Below are 18834 nucleotides of genomic sequence, written 5' to 3' on the forward strand. Positions count from 1 at the left end.
TGGTGGAACTGCCCATAAAAAGGGGGGGGGGGAGACAAGGATCCAAAACGAACAGCACTTGAGCTCTCAACTAGATGCCAGGGGCAACCTCACCAAGCAATTGAGACAAAACTTTTTAATGATTTGTTTGTGCGGAGGTTAGACAACGTTGCATCTGGTGGAAGTGTCAGGGTGCAACTGAGCTTGCGTTGCAGGCTGATGTACCTGCGTGAGAAAGGGTAGGTAGAAAGAGGAACCAGTTTGCTTCCTCGAGTGTCCTGAGCTGATCTCGCTTCACTGTTAGACTGATGCTGAAGTCACTTCCTGCTTTGCTACACTTCCTGTTTCTTCTTCAAGTGTCAGGGTGCAACTCGGGATACTTCCAACAGTACATTTCCTATCACTTTCCTTGTTATAAAAATACCAATGCAATGCTACAACCTGAACTTGCTACAAAATGTGATTAGATCCTACAGCAAAATAGCAACAGGAGCCCCCAAGTTGGAGCGGGGGGCGGAGCGGAGATCACTTCTTAAGACCTGCCATTTGCATTTCAAAGGAAGCTCACAGTCCTGAGGTTGCTCAGGCTTTTTGTGGCAATTTACATAAAACAGGCATGACCAACAGGTAGAGCGTGATCTACCGGTAGATCACTGGACGTCTGCAGTAGATCGCTGGTAGATCATTGGTTCCCCCCAAAGAAGCTGAACAACTGCGGCTCCCCTAAAACAAGCTCAACGTTTTTCCTCCTTCCTGAAAAAACTCAACAACTTTGACCCGAACCCCCCCAAAATGGGCCTTCCTCCTTCCTAAAAAAAATCTCAACAACTTTGACCTGAACCCCCCAAAAAGGGGGTAGATCACTGCCAGTTTTTAACTGTGACAGTAGATCACAGTCTCTTGAGAGTTGGCCACCCCGACATAAAAAATATGTACATTAATTGGATTAACACAAGTACAGTGGTACCTCGGGTTAAGAACTTAATTCGTTCTGGAGGTCCGTTCTTAACCTGAAACTGTTCTTAACCTGAAGCACCACTTTAGCTAATGGGGCCTCCTGCTGCCGCTGTGCCACTACTGCATGATTTCTGTTCTCATCCTGAAGCAAAGTTCTTAACCCAAGGTACTATTTCTGGGTTAGCAGAGTCTGTAACCTGAAGCGTCTGTAACCTGAAGTGTATGTAACCCGAGGTACCACTGTAACACATCTAGTATGCTGCCACACTTACACACTGGCTTGACAAGAGCTGACAGCGTCATCAATTTGCACTCATTGGGGCAATGGCCTGACCCTTCCTTACCAATAAATCCACCTTTCAAATCTGCAGTGGCAATGACTGAGGAATCGGCCCTCTCTTGGGTGACCAAGAGTTCAGAGGGGGGTTGTGCTATGCTCAGTTGATCAGGGTCATGCTATGATTCTAGTGATCAGCAGTGGCACAAATCATTATATAGCATGCTGATGACTGGTGGTTGCGGCTAAGAGGAAGGGTCCTTCCACTTGGCCGTTGCAAAATCTTGGGTTGTGCAGAGGTTGGTAGTGGCAGCCTCTGGAATCGGAACAAGATGGTCTGTCCAAATCAATTCACATCAGTATCTGTGAGATTAAAAGGATGCCTGACCTTCTCTGGAATGTGCTCATGGCTTTGCATTTTGGTCATGCTTAAAAGATGCTCACCACACCCACAAATATCTGCAATGACCAACAGACAACCTTGGGCCAAGAGGAAACACACCAACCACCTCCACAGATCTTTGAAAATTTGGACCTCTTTTGGGGCAGGGGTGAGGGGATGGAAGGAGAGGAGAAATATAACAACAATGAGCTACCATAAGGGACCTCCTGGAAATTTAGTGTATCAGATTCATATTGAAGTAACTGCTGGGTTCTCTGACACATTTTAGAAAACTCAGCTGTCTGCTGTTACAAAAGGCAACACTGAATTCATTTTCAAAGTGTGAGACTCTCAATCTCAGGGCTGCGAAGTTTCCTGCATTGCAGAGGGTTGGACTGATGATTCAAGATCTCCAGGGATGGGGTGAACCAGAGAAGAATGAACTGAGAGATATGACTAGCACCAAGAGAGGTTCATTAAAATATGGAATTACATTGACTAATTAATTCACTTTGTTCCTCTTAAGCAAGGGGGAGCACAGACCCCCCCCATCCTGTTGATCATCTGACATCATAAATAGGTCAGCTGATTGACAGGTGGGCCATCTCACCCACCTGCCAAAGTTGACCCATTGGGGAGGGAGAGATAGTAACCAGGGAAGCAGGACTGAGCAGGGCTGAGCTCTCTGTTCATCAGCTGGAGAGCAGAGTTTTCAATCCTGCTCTCTGCAGGGGTCTGAGCAGGATTTAACCCTCCCTGGAAGCTGGGAGGTTAAATTCTGTTGCTTTGGATGCACACAGTAGTTTCCTGTGGGTAACTGGCCAGCTCAGCCAAGGGAGAATTGAACTGTGCCCATCAGCTGACAGCACCCACCCATTAGTGTGACACTAGCTGATTGACAGGTGGATGAAATGGCCTTGCAGGCCAAATTGACCCGTAAATCGGAGGTTCCTCACTCCTGCTATTAAGTGTAAGCCTACTGAGAAGCAGACATTTCAGTGGGCCTTGGCTTACTCACAAGTAAAATTGGTATAGAATTACAGCCTAAATAAACCTTTGGAGCAAGCACACAAAAATGTTTGATGCTTTATTATGTTTGATGTATTCTGTAAACCACCCAGAGTGGCTGGGGAAACCCAGCCAGATGGGCGAGGTATAAATAAAATAGATTATTATTATTATTATTATTATTATTATTATTATTATTATTATTATTATTTCAGGGTGTTTCCTCACCCTCCACAGAAAAGAAAGAACAACAATGGCAAAAGCATACAATTGTTGCATTTGCCAGGTAAAACAGTATGGGGGGAGGGACCTCTCAAATTAAGTAGAAGCAAGGAGATTTTTCTGGATATAAATCAAGAGGCCTTGCACTTGCTGGCCAGACGCAGTCTTGTAATTAATCACTTGCCTGGCAGCCATAGGCAACAATAAATTGAATTCACTTGTTCTCTTCTTCCACCTCCATCCCTTTTTTCCTTTTGTGCTGTGTCTTTTTAGATAGTAAGCCCAAGGGCAGGGACTGTGTTGTTTTCACTGATAAGGAAGCTGCTCTGGAACGTCCTGGCTAAGAGCGGGATACAGATACTTTGAATGAATGAATGAATGCAGGTGCACGAGATGCTAAGCCATTGAAGGAGTGGGGTGTGTGTGAAAGGATGCAGTGGTCTGTCCCTCCTCTGTGGCCATTATAGGAACCAGGTGGGCTGCCAGAGGGTGGAAGTCCCCTTCCTTTTCACCCATTATAGAAAGTCAAAGGCTACTGTGGGAGGGGTGTAGCTCTCCATCTGACAGCCTCCAGCAGGCTAGCAAAATGTTTTCAGCTAGTAACTTTTCTAGGCTCCTTTACAAAGCAGCCTTAACTGATTTCATTTAGATTCCCACCCCCTGGCAAGTGAGCATAATTCGGCCACATACTTAAAGCACCACAGCGCCACTTTAAGCAGCCATGGCTTTCCCCAAAGAATCCTGGGAATTGTAGTTCATTGAGATTGCAGAGAATTGTTAGGAGACCCCTATTCCTCTCACAAAACTGCAATTTCCAGTGTGGTTTGAAAACATATCTATCTTTGCAGGGAAATCTGGGGATTGCAGCTCTGTGAGGGGGGAACAGATGTCTCCTAACAACTCTCAGTATCTGTAACATACTACAGTTCCCAGAATTCTTTGAGGGAAGTCATGACTGTTACTGCTTTAAATGCAGAGGGTCGATGGGGCATCAGTCATGTATTTGGCTGAACAAGACTAGTTTTCACTGACCTGCCGCCACCATTCTGTTGTTTAGCATTTTTGCTAATGAACCATTTTTTTATTATTTTTCAATCTTTTTTTTTTAAAAAAAATTATTTAATTTTCCAAATTTTGAAATTTACAAACAATCATCAAACAACCAAAATAAAAAGAGAATTCCACAAATTCCCATGGACTTCCCTCCTCCCCTTTGTGGATCTTTATATTAAGCTTTTTCCTCCTGCGTCTTCTCTATTAATACAATTCTATTAAATCTTCATTACAACCATAGCCACAAGCATCATTCCAATCCTACTAATAATTTTAATGGTTTGCAATGATTTTTAAGATAAATTATATCTTTTCCCCATTCCTTATTTTTAAAAAATGATCTTCCTGATTCCTAATTCTTCCGGTCATTTTTGCCATTTAGGCACAGTGGCGTAGCGTGGGGGGTGCAGGGGGGGCCGGCCGCACCATCTGGGGGTTAGGGGGCGCAAATCCACGGGTTAGGGGGCGCAGATTACTTGCCTTGCCCCGGGTGCTGACAACCCACGCTACGCCACTGTTTAGGCATAGTCCAGGCATAGGCAAACTCGGATCTCCAGATGTTACTACAACTCCCATCATCCCTAGCTAACAGAACCAGTGGTCAGGGATGATGGGAGTTGTAGTCCCAAAACATCTGGAGGGCCGAGTTTGCCTATGCCTGGCATAAAGGTAAAGGTAACGGCACCCTTGACCATTAGGTCCAGTCGTGGACGACTCTGGGGTTGCGCGCTCATCTCGCTCTATAGGCCGAGGGAGCTGGCGTACAGCTTCTGGGACATGTGGCTAGCATGACTAAGCCGCTTCTGGCGAACCAGAGCAGTGCACGGAAATGCCGTTTACCTTCCGCTGGAGCAGTACCTAGTTATCTATATGGGTGGTGTGCTTTCGAACTGCTAGGTTGGCAGGAGCAGGGACCGAGCAACGGGAGCTCACCCCATCGTGGGGATTCAAACCGCCGACCTTCTGATCGGCAAGACCTAGGCTCCGTGGTTTAGGCCACAGCGCCACGCGCATCCCTAGGCCTGGCATAGTCCATCAGTTTAAATTACATTCTTCTCTGGTAGGGTCTTCTTTCCATCTCGATCTTTGTGTTTTAAATGGGCAATGCTCATGCCATCTTAGATCGAATAACAGCCGTTTCTTTCATAGGACTATATATGTATGTATGTAAATGTACAACGCAACTACCGGTATATACGCACAGTACACAAATACACATCTGCCTCTTACTGAGTTAGATCACTGTACCCCAGGGACTTTGCAAGGTCCTTTTAAAAAAAATAACTCAATGTGCAACCCTGCAACACATATTTGCATATGGTCATTTATATGTATAGAAGCTGCCCTGTAAGCAATGTCATATTTCTGAAAGGGGGTGGGGAGAAAGGAGATCTTGGGTTTGGTGTAAAAATCCTGGGGCTTGGCCCAATAGACCATTTCTTTTTTAAAAAATAATCATCATTTTTCTTAAATTTTCCACTTTAACAATCCAATCAAATCACATTAAATATTCCAAATTATACATATACATATATACATATACATATATACATATACATATACATATACATATACATATACATATACATATACATATACATATACATATACATATCAAATAATCCAAATATTGGCCCAATAGACCATTTCACCCAGGATTTTCTACTCTGACTGGCAGCTGTCATTCAGGCCAAGGTTTTCCCCAGTACTGTTATTGGAAGAGATCTTTTAAACTCTAGATCCGCGGTTCCCAATATGGGGCATACGCCCTACAGGTGGGCGATTTGATTTTTAAGGGGGGCAATTTGGAAGCTTGTTTAGACTAGGCTTCCTCAACCTCGGTCCTCCAGATGTTTTGAGACTACAGTTCCCATCATCCCTGACCACTGGTCCTGCTAGCTAGGGATCATGGGAGTTGTAGGCCAAAAACATCTGGAGGACCGAGGTTGAGGAAGCCAGGTTTAGACCAGTTAATGGCCCTTTAGGCTTCCTCCATGTGAATAGGAGTTCATTTTTTGAACAATAAGAATTATATGTCATGGGGAGGGAATCAGGATTTTAGAGATGCTTAGGTGGGGCATGGCCAAAAAAAGGTCGGGAACCACTGCTCTAGATGCTAGGGACTCTACATGGGTCCTGCTATGGAGCTATGGCCCTTTTTCTATCAGAGAAACAAGAGCACCAACATCACTGATAAGAAGCCATCACCAAACAAGCCACATTTCCAGAACCCCTGAACCGGTCACTCGTCCAACACAGATAGGAAAAGAAAGACAAACTCAGTCAGGTGTTTCTGTGCATATACTGGAAACCTACAACACAACAGTCTAGAAGAAATGTGCAGAAAAGTCTTTACATAACTAGATTATCTCCACCAAGCGTTCGTTTGTTTCTTCCAATGGAAAGAGAGAAGAAACGAGAGCCGACAATTTCCAAGCCGATAACTGACCATATAAGGGCCAAAACAGTTCCTTAAAGCAAGCGTTTAGCTTAGTTATGCAAAGACTATCGTTCCTGCACAAGAAAACACATACAACTAGAGAAAGTTGAAAATGAAAATAAATCTAACTCTCGGACAAACACAACAATATATTGATTGGAAGGACTTTAGGGCCACCAACCTGGAGAGGGAATCTTTATTTCTGTGGAGCACCTTTATAGCCTGTGGAATAAAATCTCACTTCTTGCAAAAGAAGAAAAAGAATCAGTCTACGTATCGGTGAAGTTAGCTGATAAAAATCAGAAGCTCAAGCTTGTTAAGCGATTTCGCAGGAATGTGCAAGCGTATGGCCGGCAGCGACATTAAAGCATTCATCCAGAAGGAGGCGAGAGACAAGTTCAAGGCCTTTGGGTTTATGCAGATCATATCGAAACTTGGACATTTTTCATTGTTGTTGTTAGTGCTCCAGAAACATAATTCCTGACGACAGACGTGGAAGGTGGTCTGAAATGCTCAGTGTGTGAATCAGAAAGCTGGTGGCTTTCCTTACAGAAGAGAACCTCATTTTTTTTAAAAAAACAGCTTTTTTCCTTATATTGTTTGAATTGCAGAGTGTGCAGAGAAGCAAATGCAGAGTCTCATTCCGGTTGCTAGCATTGCCATTCCTGGCCCACCTCGCTTTTCCGCCTTACATTTTCCAGAATGCAAGTGCAGGATGTAAATTCAGTAGATTCAAATCAACATAATTTCAAGTAAGCATACATAGCACTGGTCCATAAAGTGCATAAGATCTTGCTTTCGTAAAGTAGATTAGTAGAAATAAATTATGAACTTAAGAAGCACTTGAGAACACATATAAACAAGCATCCCCAGCTTTTTCCAGAAGGGTAACCATGTATTAGTCTACCAATCCTGCTGTTGTAAAGGGTCAGTGGTCTTATTCTGCACACATTTAACAGACAGTACATTTTTCATTTGATTCCAGCTTTTAGCTTTTTGCGCCAATGTGTTTATATACCTGGCAGCTGAGGATGACTCATTGTGCATCCGATGAAATGGACTTTATTACGTCATAATAAATTCGTTAGAGTGCAATCTAAACCATCTCTACTCAGAAGTAAGTCACATGGAATATAGTGGAGCTTACTGCCAGGTAAATGGGGTTAGGATTGCAGCCCTGATTTTCTAAAGTACCAGGAGAGTCTTAGTTATTTATGTCCACCTATATTGATAAACGGAAAGGAATAGTCTTTTGCATACCCCTGCACACATCCAGTTGTCAAAAAGGGTCACAATTCCTAGACAAACATGGCTGCAGTATTGTTATATTTGTTAAAAGTAAAACCAGCTGTTATGGAACCAAGCAGAAGTGATCAGTTATTGAAAGCAGGTGCTAGAAAACAGAAACTTTGAACAATATGGAGGGCATGCGTTAAACTGGCAAAGGCTGCATACATTCCACACCTGTTTCATGGAACTGGCAAAAAAATAACTTATTGTGGGGTAGAGGAAGAATGACCTGCACAAAAACACAAACACGGCATCCTGTCTGGGATTCAAAGTAGCCACTCCTCCAATCAAAACATTCTAGTTTGTCTAAATCAGGGGCAGCCAACATGGTGTCCTTGCAAAATTGTGGGTCTACAAAACCCATCATCCCTGGCTACTGCGTTAGCCATTGTGACAGGGGATGATGGGTGTTGGAGTTCACATCTGCCACCACCAGGTTGTCTTTCCATGATCTAAATGTTTCCATATGCACTGCTTAATGAGAGAGCGTGAATAGTACACAGGAGCCCCTTTTCTGCACATCAGAGAGCCCTAGTGAAATATAATGGTTTCTTAGAGATAAGTTTACCTTGACCCCGGACGTGCGTCATTAATTGAGTTGTGATGGCTATGAAGACAAAGGGGAACCAGCTCAGCATCTTGAACCAGCGGTGGGTCTTCTCCTTTGCCATCGGATGTATGTAACATCAACAAACCTGTAATCGCACAGAAGTATTTAATCAACAGATGGTGCGGTCACCCTTTGGGATTTCAGTTGGCAGAAGCAAGATTCTCGTCAAGGTTATTTTCCTGTTAGCTGAGGGGGAAAGGGAAATACAAACGCTATAAACTATACCGCATTTTTTGCTCTATAAGACTCACTTTTTCCCTCCTAAAAAGTAAGGGGAAATTTGTGTGCATCTTATGGAGTGAATGCAGGCTGCGCAGCTATCCCAGAAGCCAGAATAGCAAGAGGGATTGCTGCTTTCACTGCGCAGCGATCCCTCTTGCTGTTCTGGCTTCTAAGATTCAGAATATTTTTTTCCTTGTTTTCCTCCTCCAAAAACTAGGTGCATCTTGTGGTCTGGTGCGTCTTATAGAGTGAAAAATACAGTATATATTGTCACATCCACACCATATATTTAAAGCACATTTAAGGACATGGCTTACCCACCCCACAAGAATCCTGGGAATTGTAGTGTACCCCTCACAGAGCTACAATTCCCTTAATAAATTACAGTTTCCAGGTTTCTTCGGAGGAAGCCTCGTGCTTTAAATTTATGGTGTCGTTCACAAACAGCAAGACTTACTTCTTGTTGCAATGCTACACTGTCCAATGAACCCTATAGCTCAGTTTTATTCTTTGGAAGAGACTGTGCATGCCCACCCCACTTTTTTTCTCCTGCAGCCCTCATCTAGTCAGAACGACTATTTTAAAACTGTAAAATAAATAAATAATAGGGAAGCAAGGAACAAAGCTATCCCCTGCAGCAAAAATATGCCCTGTGCTCTATAGGTGGAGGGGACGTCACATATTTGCGATTTTTTATTTTTTAATTTTTTTCTTGCTAGAAGCTCAAATATTGTTAGGGCATGCTTGGTGTCTCGTCATGCAGAAAGTCTCATTAGCCTAGTTCTCAGTGAGGTTGTCAACCTGTGTCTGGGCTGAACCACTTTAGACAACAAATGGGTTGGGTTCTTTTGTTTATTGTGGTTGAGAGCATGGCACACATTAAACCTCCCTGCACATATTCTAGACTTCTCTAGAATGCTTCTCCCTGAAATCCTACTTTTCTTCATGCATGGATATTTCTCTCCTTCTTCTTTTTGGTATGGAGGACCATATCAGCAGGGGATTTCCCACCAGAAATCTGACGTGGTTCTCCAAAGTGATTTATCGTCTTAGCGATAGCTCGGCCTTAGAATGGGAGAAGCCGAAGGCAAACAGTTTAAGAACAAAGTGCTCCATCCAGCTAAGATCTACTCAGAGTTAGACTAAGGTTACCAGACGTCCCCGTTTCCCAGGGACAGTCCCCGGATTTACAAATCAGTCCCCTGACAAAATCCATCCACTCCGACTGAAGTTGAAGTGTCCCCGGATTCATTGAAAAAAATCTGGTAACCTTAAGTTTGACCCATTGAAATTAATAGACCTAAGTCTTAGCAGAGCTACCACAGGATGCAGCCCATAGAGCTGGGCAAACCATAAAGGTAAAGGTAAAGGGACCCCTGACCATTAGGTCCAGTAGTGGCGGACTCTGGGGTTGCGGCACTCATCTCGCTTTATTGGCCGAGGGAGCTGGCATACAGCTTCTGGGTCATGTGGCCAGCATGACTAAGCCGCTTCTGGTGAACCAGAGCAGCGCACAGAAACACTGTTTACCTTCCCGCCGGAGCGGTACCTATTTATCTACTTGCCCTTTGATGTGCTTTCAAACTGCTAGGTTGGCAGGAGCAGGGACCAAGCAACGGGAGCTCACTCCGCGTTGGGAATTCGAACTGCCAAACTTCTGATCGGCAAGTCCTAAGCTCAGTGGGTTAACCCACAGCGCCACCCGCATCCCTTAGGGCAAACCATAGTTTTTTTAAAAAACAGAAAGCAAAAAAGGTCTGCCTCTGCTTACTCATCCCCATCCACAGAATGCTAATAAGCTCTAAGGTCACTTCTGGGGGATGCATTTGGAGCTGACAAGGGGGACAACATCAACACATGTGGTGGCATGGTTGAATTGGGACAGCAGTGATCAACCTCTCGCCTAATCTTGGCCAACAGGCCTCCCCATTCAGACCATGGGGCCATTTCAGCCAAGCCACACCCATCTGCCCTACATCTGACAGTACACATGACATCAGCTGTGGGGCAGCTAAATAAATGGACACCTGCTAAGTCCTTGACACTGGGCTTTGCAAACCCAGACAATCAGCTGATTGTTGCTGCACTGTGAGCTGTGATCTTTGCACGCTGCGATTCCGCTGCAACATCCGGCAGGTGTGCTGTCCCACCCACCTGTCAATCTTTGCCTGCAGAGTGGAGGTGGGGGAAAGATAATGATTTAGTCCCCTGTCTGGACCCAGTTCTCCACCCCTAGGCTAGGACCTGGGAAGTCAGGGTTCAGATCCTGCCGTAGCCGTGAAGCTCAGTGGCAAACCTGAGCTGATGTTGCCACACCATAATCTGACAGGAGCCAAGCCTAGGATCCCATCCCATAAAGGTAAAGGTAAAGGGACCGATGACCATTAGGTCCAGTCATGGCCAACTCTGGGGTTGCAGCGCTCATCTCGCTTTATTGGCCGAGGGAGCCGGTGTACAGCTTCCAGGTCATTTGGCCAGCATGACTAAGCCGCTTCTGGCAAACAAGAGCAGCGCATTGAAACACCATTTACCTCCCCACCAGAGTGGTACCTACTTATCTACTTGCACTTTGATGTGCTTTCGAACTGCTAGGTGGGCAGGAGCTGAGACCAAACAACAGGAGCTCACTCCGTTGCAGGGATTCGAACTGCCAACCTTCTGATCGGCAAGCTCAAGGCTCAGTGGTTTAGACCACAGCGCCACCCACATCCCTAGTGAAGGGGATACGGATTTCAAATTAATTCACTACTAGACCTTCAGCTGCCAGGATAAACATCATTTCTCCAGGTATTAGGGATGTGAATATGCTAGGGGGCAGAATAGCAGAAAGGTTTGGAATAGAACCGTCAAGGGGGGGAAAAGGTCAGGTCAAAAATGTTTGAGATTTGCTCCTTGGGCCCAACAGTCTCTTGTTGTAACTTGAATGGTTTACCAAGGAAGCTTTCACAAACGTGATGTTAAAACCAATGTAGAATCCAAAGGTATTGTCTCTGGGATAAGACAGCATGACCAGCCCAAGGGAGGAATAAAGCTTTCTGCACCATCTGTGTTATTTCAAGTTAAAGTGACATTCAATTTGAAGATTTTAAACTCAAGAATTCACTATATATATTTTTAATCCCAGCTACTTAATTCAAACTATGAGGGTTATATATACACACATAGCAGGAAAGTTGAGCACATTGCTTGGTAAGGTTTTCAGAATTTTAACCTGAAAATCCCAACTCATCACACCTGGGGCAATGGAGGCCAGAAGGACAGGTGTGCAGGTGCCGATGGATTGCTTGTGCTACTTTAAAAACCAAAAAAAAACCATGCACGTCATTTGAATGGCAATGCCCATCAACTCTGGAGCCTCTGTCCCCTGGCTCCCTCAAATATTTTAGCGGGGGCGAAGGGACCTCAGCCCCTAGGAGCTGGCTGCTATGTAGCACATTGTTGAGGGTGAAATGGCTTGAAACAGCAGGCCTTTTGGAAAATCTGTGAGTGGCAGAAATCTCTTCAGAGCAACACCACGCACATTTGCTTAGAAGGAAGACAGGCATTCAAACAGGAATAGGATTGCATCCTTAAAACCTGACAATTGATGTATGGCAGGCATGGCCAAACTTGGCTCTCCAGCTGTTTTGGGACTACAACTCCCATCATCCCTAGCTAACAGGACCAGTGGTCAGGGAGGATGGGAATTGTAGTCCCCAAAACAGCTGGAGGGCCAGGTTTGGCCATGCCTGATTGTATGGTGTCCTTGGCCACCAAAGGCACTGGATACAAAATACTATATCAATAATATAGTAACACTTGTGCCTGTTGTTCAGGCACAGGAAAGCTACTGCAACAATCTGAGCAGTATCATCCCCCCTCCCTTTTTTAAAGCTATTCCACACATGTTGGAAACTCATATAGGACAGGTGAAATGCAGCCCTGCTGTTTCAGCTGCTGTGAAGGTTCTCGGAAGCCAGCAATACACCACAACGGGAAGACTGGCAGCGGTGATCAGAACAGGAGGGGCAAGACTTTTCTCTGTGCATCTGCTGAGCAGTTGTGTTCATCACACGGTGGCCACACAGGAGAACTCTTGAGCGATGCGTATATGGTATGCTATGGGGGGCAAGCCAGCTGTGGGCAACTTGAAAGGAATGCAGAACCTATGGACGCGAGCCCTTTCTGCAAGTGCAGCACACAATCTGTTTGTTTGTTTGTTTACTCCACGGGTAGGCAAACTAAGGTCCAGGAGCTGGAGCCAGCCCAATCGCCTTCTAAATCTGGCCCACAGACGGTACAGGAATCAGCATGTTTTTACATGAGTAGAATGTGCCCTTTTATTTAAAATGCATCACTGGGTTATTTATGGGGCATAGGAATTCGTTCATTATTATTTTTCTCAAAATATAGTCCGTCCGCCCCCTAAGGTCTGAGGGACAGTGGACCTGCCCCCTGCTGAAAAAGTTTGCTGACCCCTGCTCTAATGGCATTTAAAGTTCTGCACTCACTATTAGATCACCAGTAGGATACAGTAGGGATGCAGGTGGCGCTGTGGGTTAAACCACAGAGTCTAGGACTTGCCGATCAGAAGGTTGGCGGTTTGAATCCCTGCGACAGGGTGAGCTCCCATTGCTTGGTCCCTGCTCCTGCCAACCTAGCAGTTTGAAAGCATGTCAAAGTGCAAGCAGATAAATAGGTACCACTCCGGTGGGAAGGTGTGCTCTGGTTCGCCAGAAGCGGCTTAGTCATGCTGGCCACATGACCCAGAAGCTGTACGCTGGCTCCCGCGGCCAATAAAGCGAGATGAATGCCGCAACCCCAGAGTCAGCCAAGACTGGATCTAATGGTCAGGGGTCCCTTTACCTTTACCTTTAGGATACCACTCGTCATATTACCTGCAACTCTGAATCAAAAGAGAGAAATGCAGCCTGAGTACATTCAACAGGTAAGCTTGCATACTTTTAAGTTTAGAAATATTGGCCTTCGTCATGTTAAGGTGCGGGGCAGGCCAGGTGCCAGAACTGGAAGGGAATGACAGGAGACCCTCGCAGGATATTATTAAATAGTTAGCATCCCCACAAACAATTCAAAACGAATACTCCTTAGACAGCTGTCATCTAATCTCCCTGCAAACTAACCGTGATAAATGTACAATAAACAGGCCATCAGGAAGTTCCCTCAATCAGTTTTTGGCACTTCCCACATCTGTCATGTGAACACAGAGCTTCCAGAGGAAAGAATGTGCTTGAAAAACTCTCTCTATTCCACTTTCTTCCTCGAGTTAACAGCATTAACAGACTGAAGGGCAAAACTCCCCCCCCAAAAAAAAAAATCCCCCAAAACATTTCCACACATGATACTCAATGTGTTTCTTGCATTTACCACATGCTGCAGAATGCAAATGTAAAAACCTAGGGTGTCTGGAATGTCCATTTCATTTCAAAAAAGCCCCCCTCTGCATTCATGCCTGAATTAACATTCCTGCATAGTTACAAAACAAAACAAGGGGGTTGCAAGGTGCTATTTGCTACACCTGTGACAGGTTCGGATAATCAAGGCAAACATGAGGACGGATGGGCAGAGACGCTGTATTGACCTTTCTCAAAAAATTGCTAAAACATTCCCACAAGTTACTTATTTTATTGCCTTTCTCTAGTCTGAAAATAAACAAATGGCTTGAATCCCAACAACAAATCCTTGCATAGTGCTGAGGGAAGGCTCTCTGCACATGTTCAGAGGCACTCTGTACTTTCTTATCACTGCACCTACATAACAGTGGTGTGCCCTGCCACTGAGAAGTAAGGGGGTGGGGAAAAGACGTGCAGGTTCAGCCCGGGTTCAAACGAAGCCTTGCGCATCTCAAGCGAATGAGCGCGCTCTGCACGTGCGCACTGGCACTCTCGCCTTCGATACGGCTTCACTGACGGCCGGGGAAGCGTCCTGAGGGTTTCCCCCACCCGCCGCGGCTCAGATTAAGCCTCGAGGGATTATATTGGGACAGGATCCGTTTCACACAGCCAGCGGGCCTGGCAAGCTCTCCTCCACCGGCAGAATGGCAGAGCCCCAGGCGCCGAGAGAGGGCTGTTGCTTGCAAGGAAGGAAAGCTATCCATTTATCTGGCAAGGCGCGCTTTTATGCATTTCTTGGCTATTCCGATTAGGCAACCGCGCTCCACAGAAAGCGCACAGCACACCCACCCACCCACCCAAATACACAGCCACGTCTCCAAAACCTACAGATGGAGATATTTCTCGCTTTCCCTTTAAACAAACGCGCGCACCCGCTCACTCCAAATCCCCTTCCCTTCCTTATCTACATCTCGCTGGGAAAATTATTTCTATACCCCATCATTACAGGGTTCACAGATGTGTCTTTGTTCACTGATGAAACGAAGGTAAGAAGAATAGGAAAGGGAGTGGGGATTAGCTATTTAGAATGTTTCGCCTTTCTTTCCCACCCCATCCTCTGTTAAGGTTTTTTTTTTTTAGACACACCCAATTACTATTTTATTTCATTTTTTAAATGGTCAAAGCCGGATGGGTTGGAAATCAAACGAACCTTTGCAGCCATGAACAATTTTGCTTTAGAGCATTGCAAAGTGGGTGCAATTCCCTGCGAGAAAACCAGTCTTTGCAGCAGCAGCAGCGCGCGCGCAAACTCAAGACCAAGCAGCAAACTCTTAGGAAAAGTTTGTTTCTCTCCCGTCAGTTGAACTTTTCTTCTGCTTGATCCGCAGCAATGGGAGAGGAAGAAGGCAGCCGGTGAAAGACTAGAAGGTGGAAATGAGGGGAAAGAGGAGAAAAGGGGGGGCAGCGAGGTGTGTTGGGGGGGGGAGATATACAGCGATTCCAAGACGCAAGAATAATCCCCGGCACCTATTCCCTCTCTCCTTCTGCAAGCCCTCACCCCAATCCCTTACCTTCTCCACTCCGCTCCTGAGTTGAGGAAGGGCAGTCCCGCGGGAGGAGGGGGGTGTTGCCAGGTGTACAATGGGAACGAGGGAGAAATGTGAGCCTTTTGGTTCAAGCGAGAGGGTTTCTCCAAGTATGGGAAATGGGCTTACAAATCCATTTTGGGAGGAGAGGGGAGTGGTCTTTCAAAGGCACGGTTCCCACAACATTCGTTTGGCACATAGACAGCTGTCTCCCCCCCCCCCCGTCCCAGGAGGGGGAGGAAATCAAGGCATTTTTAAACACTTCGGGTTTTTAAACTGGTTTAAGCTTCGAAGTATAAGTACTCCAGCATTTACTTCTGAATAGAAATGTATAGGATTGCAGTGTTAAGCTTACCTAAGTTCAGGGGTATTTCTCTGTATCCTCCCTTAATTGGAATTCTCATGGGGAGGGGGAGGCTGGGGGGGCTGTCACAGTGAAGTTGTTATAAACACTCATAAATGCAGTGCTTTTTTTCCTGGGGGGACGCAGAGGTACACATACCCCTAAACATTTCGTGAATCTAAATTTGGCGTATTTTAATATGGGCAGTATTTTAATATGGGCAGTATTTTAATATGAGTAGGAAAGTGAGAGTACCTCTAAACATTTTTTAATAGAAAAAAAGCACTTCATAAATGTGTAGCATACATCTGCCCTAAGTGATGCCCAAACAAACATTTTTTTAAAAAATCCATTGCTATTGGAATGGAAGCATGCAAGCTTTCCAGTTGCACAGGACTCTTCAGCAAGCAGAATTCTTCATTTATTGGTTGCTCATGGCTGGGAACCAAGTTTCATCCACCTGATCCCCATCCCCACTAAGCAGTTGACAATTTACATTTTAACATTAGGGGGTGGAAGAGAGAGAACTGCATGTTAGCAAAGCATTGATCTATTTATGTGTTTTGGGGCTTGGTTAGGGGCTGGGAATGAGGACTGAGAAAAAATGCCGAAGGTTTCATGGAAAGGGGAGGGGGTTAAAAGCAGATTTCCCAACTGCACAAATTCTCTGCCAGACAGCCCTGCATAAAGGTAAAGGTAAAGGTAAAGGGACCCCTGACCATTAGGTCCAGTCATGGCCGACTCTGGGGTTGCGGCACTCATCTCACATTATTGGCCAAGGGAACCAGCGTACAGCTTCCGGGTCATGTGGCCAGCATGACTAAGCCACTTCTGGTGAACCAGAGCAGCTCATGGAAACGCTGTTTACCTTCCTGCCGGAGTGGTACCTATTTATCTACTTGCACTTTGACATGCTTTCAAACTGCTAGGTTGGCAGGAGCAGGGACCAAACAACGGGAGCTCACCCTGTCACGGGGATTCGAACAGCCGACCTTCTGATCAGCAAGTCCTAGGCTCTGTGGTTTAACCCACAGCGCCACCTGCGTCCCTAAAGGCACACAAAAGCCAGTGAACATAAAATTGCTTTGCTTTACACCCAGTGCTTTCTTTAAAAAGAAAAAAGGTGCCAGAACTCACCATTAAGTTGTTGCTCTGGCTGGGGGGAAAAAGCACAGATTACACCCTGTATAAGAGGCCATTTCACCATAGAAGTCATTCTGTGATTCGTTCATGAACCTGCCTTGGTTCAGTAATGTCACCTGTCCAAAGAAGAGGAGGTTCTGGCCAAAACAGAAGAAGGTGCTTTAATACGAGCATCTTGTTTTAAGTGTGGAAACTGCATGCATTCCATCCATGTGCAATCTGTGCACACACAGTCCCTGATACTGCCTGTCATTTAAGGCAGTGGTTTTCAACCAGTGTGCCGTGGCAGCCTGGGGTGCCTTGAATGATGGTCAGGGGTGTCGTGGGCAACAGTGGCTTCTGTCCCTCGTTCCTTCCCTCCATCCTCTGATGCCCTCTCGTATCTCTGCCTCCCAAAGGCTTGCACAGCTGTTTGTTGCAGCAGCCCTGACTACAGGCTCCCTAGTTGAATGGTGCCTCTGGGGCTGGCCAGGCGGTGCTGGTTGCCAGGAGCTGAGGTGGCCTCAGAGTAAGCAAGAGTACATGGGTGAGGGAGCCCAGCCAGTCAGCCATTCCTCCAGCCCTTGCTGTTGGGAATGGACAGTGTGAGGAGTCACCTCTCTTTGGGGCAGGGAGGGGGGCACCTCAGAGACCAGGGGCGGTAGCAGTGGCTGCCTGGAGGACTTCCCAGGAGAAGGGAGAAGAGAGGAGGTCGAGGGAGTGCTCCACAAGGGAGAATGTTTGAAAAAGGGCAAAAGGCTGCCAGCTCTGCAGGCAAGGCGTGACAGAACTGGGCTCCTGAGTGCCACAGGGGTGCCACAGAAAGAAGAAGAGTTTGGATTTTATATCCTGCTTTATCACTACCCTAAGGAGTCTCAAAGCGGCTAACAATCTCCTTTCCCTTCCTCCCCCACAACAAACACTCTGTAGAGGCTGAGAGACTTCAGAGAAGTGTGACTGGCCCAAGGTCACCCAGCAGCTGCATGTGGAGGAGCGGGGAAGCGAACCCGGTTCCCCAGATTACGAGTCCACCACTCTGAACCACTACACCACACTGGCTCAAAGAATGTAGTTGGTCAAGGGAGCCATGGACTCGAAAAGGTTGTAAACATCTGATTTAAGGAATCTTAACACAGTTAATAAGCCTAATATGTCTAGTTTCCCACTCAGTTTTTCCAACTTCACATTATTAGTGCTCCAACTGCACAACCTTTTTTTTTGACAACTGCACATTTGGTGTCCAACTGCACGCCTGGAGGGCCACACCTCCAAGAGCAGCCTATGCACCCATCTCCCAGCCATATATGATCCAGCATTGGATGCCTCAAGACTCTCAGACATGCTTATCAGTGCTTTGGTTGGTTGGTTGGGTGGATGGGTGGCTGTTCGCACAAGGAGGTGTTTGTTCGTGGACAATATTTGCCACTGCACTGCTATGGACCAAACAGAGGCTCCAATGTGTTAATGCAGACTTGCATTCTTCTTCTTTGGCGATCGCTCGTAGCTGAGTAAGATTGTCTTCCACAAACACAGTTTTAACAGTGAGTCCGTAAGTGACTGTGGAGGCCAATTCTGGATCCACATGTCCTGCCACAGTGGGGACATAGGTTTCCAGGTGGGAGTTGATCACGGTGAGGGTTTGCCAAGTGTGCCTTCCTCTTAGCACGTTTCTCCCTTGCGTCCTGAATTCAAGTGTCTTCACAGCCCATGACACCTTTGGTAAAGGCTGTTCTCCCATTGGAGCACTCGTAGGCCAGTGTTTCCCAGTTGTCAGTGTTTATACTACATTTTTTTAGATTTGCCTTGAGAGAGTCTTTAAACCTCTTCTGTTGACCACCAGCATTGCGCCTTCCATTTTTAAGTTTGGAATAGAGTAGTTGCTTTGGAAGACGATCATCAGGCATCCGCACACCATGACCAGTCCAATGAAGTTGATGCTGAAGAATCAAGGTTCTGCATGCTGCATCCTTGGTCCATGCAGGAGCTTAGAATTGTCTACACTGACTGGCAGCA

General features: G+C 45.9%; 1 protein-coding gene across 5 annotated transcripts in view; it reads right to left on the bottom strand.

Moving 5' to 3' along the window:
- COL14A1 (collagen type XIV alpha 1 chain) overlaps positions 1 to 15557 on the bottom strand; it is a 132410-nt gene extending 116853 nt beyond the window's left edge. Inside the window, exons 1-2 of one of the 5 annotated variants that reach the window (XM_083516442.1) lie at positions 15342 to 15557; positions 8177 to 8303 (exon numbers count right to left, since the gene is read on the bottom strand). In XM_083516442.1, the coding sequence (XP_083372568.1) occupies positions 8177 to 8279 (103 nt within the window). In that variant the 5' untranslated portion in view covers positions 8280 to 8303; positions 15342 to 15557. The remainder of the gene's footprint in view (positions 1 to 8176; positions 8304 to 15341) is intronic. The other 4 variants (XM_083516443.1, XM_083516440.1, XM_083516441.1 and 1 more) reach the window with 4 other exon arrangements.
- Between the last annotated feature and the right edge of the window lie 3277 nt (positions 15558 to 18834).

The sequence above is a fragment of the Podarcis liolepis genome (genome assembly GCF_965112155.1).
Source record: "Podarcis liolepis genome assembly, chromosome: 8".
NCBI lineage: Eukaryota > Metazoa > Chordata > Lepidosauria > Squamata > Lacertidae > Podarcis > Podarcis liolepis.